At 32.2% G+C, this 7,773-nt stretch overlaps 1 protein-coding gene across 1 annotated transcript; it reads right to left on the bottom strand.

Moving 5' to 3' along the window:
- Positions 1-1,951: 1,951 nt before the first annotated feature.
- LOC109164647 (transcription factor bHLH30-like) lies at positions 1,952-4,745 on the bottom strand. The gene is made up of 2 exons (XM_019313171.1): positions 3,784-4,745; positions 1,952-2,631 (listed from the first exon to the last, which is right to left on the bottom strand). The coding sequence occupies exons 1-2, from the start codon at positions 4,066-4,068 to the stop codon at positions 2,152-2,154; spliced, it is 765 nt and encodes a 254-aa protein (XP_019168716.1). The 5' UTR covers positions 4,069-4,745; the 3' UTR covers positions 1,952-2,151.
- Positions 4,746-7,773: the final 3,028 nt, after the last annotated feature.

Genomic DNA, 7,773 nt, shown 5'->3' with positions numbered 1-7,773 from the left:
GTTAATCGATAGTTTTTTAGTGAATGATATTTCAATTAAAAGTGTTAGACAAATGAAACCATTTAATTTGACTTATACATATATTCCTTAACCTAATCTGTTTTATTAATGATATGATATCATAGAAATTAAAGGTAGTAGCTTAGTTAGGTTAATTATTGGCCTAGTACGATGGGGATTGGGGAGGCCTTAATCATCGTCTAATAATTAGAGTTCTAAATTTGTTTTATAATCCAGATGAGATAATAGCTAGATAGAGATGGCAATGACTAAGGGAGGGGAAGTTATATTCTCCCCATGTATCGCTCCCAATTAACCCTGAATCAAATTAGTACAATTTTCAATATTCAAGTAAAAAGATATTTTCAAATATTGCAATGTCATTGTCATGTGGACAGACTTAACGAAAAAAATAAATAATGTTAAAAGTATATATAACTAAATTAAACAAAACATGCACTATAATACATGAATCAACAGATACTTTAACTTAACTTTTATGGAAAATTAAATTTAGAATGTTGTAATCACCCCGCGTCAAGAATAAGATTTAATTTACTATTCGTATCAGTTCCAGGTAGGATTCCACTTAAGCCTTTTCCTATCTTGAATTGAACATATAATAATATCGGAAATGTGAATCACAGACCCATATATACAAATGCTTATCAGCTTATTTATTTATTTATTAACCTTTTTTTTTTTGGGTGGTTGGCGATGTCCAGAAGTGGTGCGCCTATGATGTGTTCCACGCACAAATCCCAACTTACAAACATATGGTTCCAAAAAATCCCATCAATAATTTGTATTTAGAATTATAGTTATACTTGTTGGGAGACCGTTTCACAAATTTTTATATATAAGTTGGGTCGGGTTAATATGTAAATGTTATATTTATATTAACAAATATAATACTAAATCAGAAATAAAATGTTTGTTACTTAAGAAATATATTAATTTTAAGAAAAAATGTAATAATTTTATATTTTGACGTAAAAGTATTACTTTTTTTTTTTTCATTAAAAGTATGTTGCACTTATAAAAAAGAAAATGTAATATTTTTTTATGACCTTTTGCTGAGTTCAAATTCCCTTGTTATTGGTGCTCCTTTGTAAATGAATAGTTATGTCTATGCAAATTATTGTCTCCACAAACAAAAAATTACAAGTTGTTTTGGGACTATAAATTTCAATTCCTATGAAAATTGCTTAGCATTATCAAAATCTACTAGACATTTCCTAATAAATTTTTTTCATGCAAATTGCTTAGCAAAGGCTTGTAATCGGAAGACTAATTTAAGTAATTGTAATGAAAAGTGAAAATTGTCATTTGAAAACCAAAAGCACATCTTGCATAGATTAATTGCCATTTGAGAAGCAAAAAACACAATTTAATTTCTCAATTGAATAATCACTTTTTGAACCAAATGATGAAGCTGCAAAATGTTTGCCAAAGCTTTTTGGTGGGTTCTTTATGCACTTAAAAACTTTCCAACATCTTTTGAATGGCAAATCATCAAATCAGATCATATCTAAATAGACTAAATCAAAATCATCATCATAATACATAAAACACCAACACATATATACATGGAACGACTAAGGCTGCGCTGATAGTAAATGGAACTAAAAAATGGAGAGCCCACAATGTGGATTAACCAACACTAAGAAAACATCAAATGAACCTTTTGATGTTGCGCTTTTTTTTTTTTTTTTACCAAGTTTTTTGTCATGGCTGGACTATATCCTGAATTTCATAACTCATGCTATACACTTTTGCACACAAGGAGTCCAACTCAGACCCAAACCACAATATTTGTGACAGAAATCGAACCCAACCTTCCCATTGGAAGCAAGTCTTAAAGGAGACTTCTCATCCATTAGATTAATATTCTGGGCATCTGTGACTTTTTTTTTTTTTCTTACCTTAATCAATTTATTTGACAATTTGGTTTCAAATATTAAAGTGTCATAATATATATTACATTATTGTAGGAAAACAACACATCCTTGACCAAGAAGCAATACCTCAAATAACTTGGTAAGGGTACATGCAACATATCTTATTATGTGGACTTTAACAAAGGTGTTGGATGAAGCTATCACTGATATATACCATTACAATCATACCAGTGTATAACACTTGATATATTCATGCCAAGTATGCAGAATCGAAGGAAGAAATCCGGTGCCTCTTATTCGGATACGGCGCTATCTTTGAGTACTCAGGTGGCTTCGAATCCTTCTCCAGGACAGACCTCAGAGTCTGCTGAATGGACCTCACGAGAACCTCCCACGCCTCGCTTCTTCCATTGCCCCCGTGGATGACATCTCTGAAGAAGAACAAACACTTAACTCGACCCCCCAAGATCGAGATTTCTGACTTCACCAGATTCGAGCCAAGGGAATCGACGCATTGCCTTAAATCAGACAACAATTCTGGCCTGTAATCACAACAAATAGACGCCTGGAAAAAACGAGTCCCATCTTCTCCTGCAGTCCCACTCACTTGTTCGACTTGTATCTCATCAGAGTCCATCGGAAGAAACAAACTGTCACTCACTTGTCTCGCGCTTTCCTTCAACTGTTTTACCTGTCGAATGACCTCAGCTAACAATGCAGCTTTATCCATCTGTGCACAAGTTGAGATCATATAATAATTAGTCTTTACCTGACAAAAGTCAAATGTTTAACTAACTATCGTTTGGTTGCTTCTGTTCCTAACCTTAATAATACAACTAAAGAAATAATCCGTGACATCATAGTAAGATATATGTAATTCATAATAAATTTAAGGACAATACTCACCTGCCGGCTCTGCACCCTGCAATTTGGTCAACACACATAAACATCATGCATGATGAATTGACATTGATGATTTATATAATCAGCCGACAAACCAATCTTAGTTTTGACAATGAAGAGTCAATAATTGTTTATAATAACCCAACAAAAACAAGATTAGCTAAGAATAGATGGTAACGTTTATATAAGAAAAGAACCTTATACATCAAGAGGACCACAAGAAAGCAAACTATATTAACATAGACAGCGACAACATTGCATTTTAATCAACTGATATGGTTTTGCTGCTAGTTGTCCGAGTTTTTAATTTATTCAGTTCTGTTATGCGTGTTGCAAATGCTATTGATATCAAACTTAGCTTCCAAATCTAGATTGTAGTGATTCTCCTATGTCATTTTTACGTATATATTGCATTGACAAATTCAAATATTATTTGTGCTTAGATACAAGCATCTCAGAGAAAGTGCTATTTTGAGTCTGTTTTCGTAGCCTAGAACGTTCAAGCTCGAGCTGAAACAGTGAACTGAAGTAAAACTCAACAGAACCGAACAACGTTGTTAAGCTCATTGATCAACAATTAATGTACTAGCTGAATTAATTTCAATTCAAGAATTAGAACCAAGCCAACTTATGACCAAATCTCCACTTGTTTACATTTCTCTAACTAGAATCTCTGTCAATATTGAATCCTTCTACATTCAATAACATAAAGAAATTATTCATGCCGGCACGAGCAGCTCAGTTGGTTCTACCAGTTAGTTCCTAGGTAGTAGATTGTGGGCAAAGAAACAGGATCGAGGCCTGGCACACCCAATATGGTGGGCTCCTTGTGGGCACCAGGCACCGGTCCTACACAGCTGAGTCGCCGTGATTTACCCTTTCACTATCCTATGGCTCGGGGGCGAGGAAATTCCGCCTTTTGTGGGCAAGAAAGTCTTTCTATATCTTAACCAAGTTTACAAAAGAACAAGTAAATTACCTTTTCATTTGAGGGAACAAGGCTGCGAAGGGTGGCAAGATGAGCATTGATCCTCTCCCTTCTCCTCCTCTCTGCCTCACTGTGGCTCTTCAAAGCAGCTGTGGTTTTAACACCTAATCCACCATCCTCACCTTTCTTCCTCACCACTCCACAAGTCTTCACCAACTCACATTTCTCACTATCCAAAACCAAGGATTGAGAAACTCCTTTTTCCCCATTTCCCCAATCCCCACTAGACTCCCCTAAATCCCCTACAAATTGATCAACCGTCCCCCCATAAGCCATTCTTTACTATGGCTTTATCACCAAACAATATGGGTACCAAATAGGTGGAATTTCAGAAACAAAAAGTCTTGAATGAAGTATATATGTTGGAATTTCAAGTTTTCAACCCATAAAGACTCAATCTTTCTTTCTTTCCCACCCACAAAATCATCAAAAGCCAGAAACTTTCAACTAAAAATCCAAGTCACCTTACACTATTCCAAAATATAAAGCTATGGGTTTTCAAGAAAACAAAAGAAAAGAACATTATCACAATGCAACTTACGGTCCAAGGCCGGGAGGGTGAGTATTGAGGGAAAACCAAAACGAAGGAATTCGAGCATAAAGCTTGGTGGCGGCTCCGGTGGTAGCGCTGCTAATTAGAGGTGTGATCATAACTGCCATGAGGGGGCGAGAGGAAGGACAAAAGCGTAGTTTTACCATAAAGCCAACATCCACATCCGTTTCATCTTGAAGGCCTTGCGTTCGAGCATCTCGATGAGGAGTAAAGTCTCAACGTGAGACAGAGTTGTGGGAAACCGATGAATATAGTAAGGAAGGAGATCGAAAATCAAGAAAGAAAAGTCTAAAAGTGAATTTCTTGTGCTGGGAAAAAAAAAAAAGAAAAAAGAAAGAAAATCAAGAAGAGACAAGACAAATGAAGGCTTTAGCAACAGCAGTGGTGAATGGTGATCAGCTTTAGATTTTGGAGCATTATATATAGAGTCGTAGACTGGCAAAAACTGAGAATGAATGTATACAATCAAATTTGATTTTAAAACTAAGGGTGATTAAGTTATGTAATTAACATACAGTTTTGATTATTTAATTTGCCTCAAAAGCACCGTTTTTGCAAATTGATTATATATTTTAAGCAGAGGTGAAAGTTGTGGCTGTTAAAGGTTGTGATGTGATGTAAGGATCTACGGTTTGTTTAGTTAAAAATATTTATGAGTAATATGTTTTATTATAGTTTGCATAGCAAAGAAAATATAATACTTTCAATGAAAAAAATAATACTTTTTACATTAAAATGTAAAACTATTACATTTATCTTTAAAAGTATTAAGTTTTCTTTTATATAAGTAACAAACATTTGCATTCAAAAAAAAAAAAAATAACAAACATTTTATTCATGTTTTCAAAAAAAAAAAATATTTTATTCATGATTTAGTATTACATTTGATTATTATATTTGTATATTGATTCGATTTAATCCGACCCACTTCACGAATAAAGATTTGAAATAAAGATTTGAAACGGTCTCACACAAGTATGATCATTGTGTAACCCACTTCACGAATAAAGATTTGAAACGGTCTCACACAAGTATGATCATTGTGTAATTAGGCTCCTAACAAAACCCAATTAGACCTAAGTTACCATTAGGTAATAAACCAAGTGTGTAGTTTTTGAACAAATGGGAGATGGGGCTTTTTGGTGTTTTCTTTTTTCGACAAGTGCAAGATTTTTGTGGGGTCCACTGCTGCTGAAATGAAAGCAAAGTTCTCTGCTTTTCTCCGCATGCCGGAGACGTAGCGCATGCGCCCGCTGACGCGTCAGACCTTTTTTTTTTTTTTTTTTTTTTGTCAGACATCTTTTTTGTTTTTTTTTTTTTTTTTGTTTTCTATTTTTTTTCCTTATTCTCTTTCCCTCCTCTCTCTCCTAGTGACATTTAAAAAACGGTGTAAAGTTCAAAGTCGATGAGGATGCTCTAATGGCTAGACATGTCATGTGACTTTTTAAGAAGATTATATTTGACAATGACTTGTGTCTCTGCTGGGCGTCTTCGTGACTGAGTAGGGACAAAGATAAATGCCCTGTTTGGTAAAATAGTTAGCCTATTAGTCAATTTTGATTTATTTGATCACTATTAGTTGTTTGACTTTGTTAAACAATCAATATAAGTGTTTGATTAATTAGCTTTTTGTAACAACTTATTGCTCCAAAATGCTAAAATTCAAAAAACTGTTCAAAGTAGCTTCTTCGATTGACTTTTTGAGAAAGTCATTTTGTATGCAATCAGCTAACTTAATAGCTAATTTACCAAATACTTTTCTACAATCAACTAATATTATCAACTAGTCAAACTCACCAACCAATTAACTAATACCTATCAGCTAATAGTCATTTACCAAACATCCTCGAAGTCATCTTCTTTCGATCCATAAAGATTTAGGTGGATGCTTGTAGGGGATCAGAATCAAAAATATTGTATATATATACACTTGAATACTTGATGGTTTGTGCTAAAAAAGAATACTTGATGGTTTTTACATTTTACAATATATGAGTCTGATATATATACTACTTTAAAAAGACTATTAATATTAATTAATAATTTCTAATTTCCTATTAATTAATTCTCCACACGTTGATTCTTCCTTTGCTTGTATTCTGACTTGGGAAGGATATTGGTACAACTGCCCAACTGAATAAAGTTGTAGAGGGGAAAACTGATGAAGCAAAATGACTTAAGCTAAGGAGTGAACTATTAATTTGACTTTGTGAATATGAAATTATAAACTCATTTAAATGATTATATAGTTTTTAAAATTCAAACTCTGAAAATAGTTTTAAAATAAACTTTCATTAATAAAATTCTTTAAACAAAAGTCAAACAAAATAATAACAATAAAAAAATTAATACATGTCTACTTCTTAAAGTTGTATATTGACATAGTATATTCTTTTTATTAATAATAAGAATAAAAAAAAAAGAGGATCAAATATGTCAATTAAGCTCATGAATTTTAAAAGTAGCAATTAAACACATGAACATGTAATTTTTAAGCATATAGTTCCAATAACTTCCTATCACCTGTAATAGCTAATTTTTAGGGTTCCAACGTGCAATAAGTCACATGGTTCGCTGGTCATAGTTGTCGGCATACCATGATAAAATTCTAATGACGGATTATTATAGGTGAATATATGATTATCAGACCTAGATGCATGAAAAATACATTTTGATATGTTTAATTGCTACTTTTAAAAGTTTAGAAATTTAATTGACTTTTCATATATTTAAAGGACATATTTGATCAAAGAGGCAAGTTTGGTATGTATATTTAGCAATAGTATACTCTTTTTATTAATAAATTATACAGTGGAAAGTTTACGGGTTAATTTTTATTTTCTATTTTAATATATAAAAATAAAAAGTATTTTAATAATTTCAATATTCATGTTTAATTTCCTATTTATGTAAAAAAAAAATGTTTATAGTTATGTGATGGAGTGATATTAGTAAATAATTTTTAAGTTACAAGCTAGAAATTAAACAACCTTTCGATAATACGTAATCGCTTGAAAAATTAAAAGATATAAATTATATTTTTTAATAGTGTCTTTTTCATTTCTTTTCTCATTTGGGGTAAAACCCATTTTAAAATGTGTCATCTTAAAATAATGCCAAAAATAAAAAAATAATAAAAAAAATGTCAAAGCTACAAAGTATATTTAGATTTCGCTTTCACAAACATGATTGCAGATTGGGAATTGAGTTTAGAACATTTCAAAATTCATACATATCTGGTTTATTTAGTGTTTATAATTTTTGTGTTTGCCTGGATTAGCTTTAAAAAATGGTTGCGCAGGTTTTACTATTTGCAGACAGCATATTTTTTGGTTATAACTGTTTGAGACATAACATAAAAACACAAGAAATGATTTATAAGTAAGAAAATTCTTTAAAAATTATTATTCATAATTGATCGGCTCAAA

This window comes from Ipomoea nil, unplaced genomic scaffold (genome assembly GCF_001879475.1).
Source record: "Ipomoea nil cultivar Tokyo-kokei standard unplaced genomic scaffold, Asagao_1.1 scaffold3069, whole genome shotgun sequence".
Lineage (NCBI taxonomy): Eukaryota > Viridiplantae > Streptophyta > Magnoliopsida > Solanales > Convolvulaceae > Ipomoea > Ipomoea nil.
Note: the sequence above shows the minus strand (reverse complement) of the source record. Positions and strands in the feature narration are given on the sequence as shown.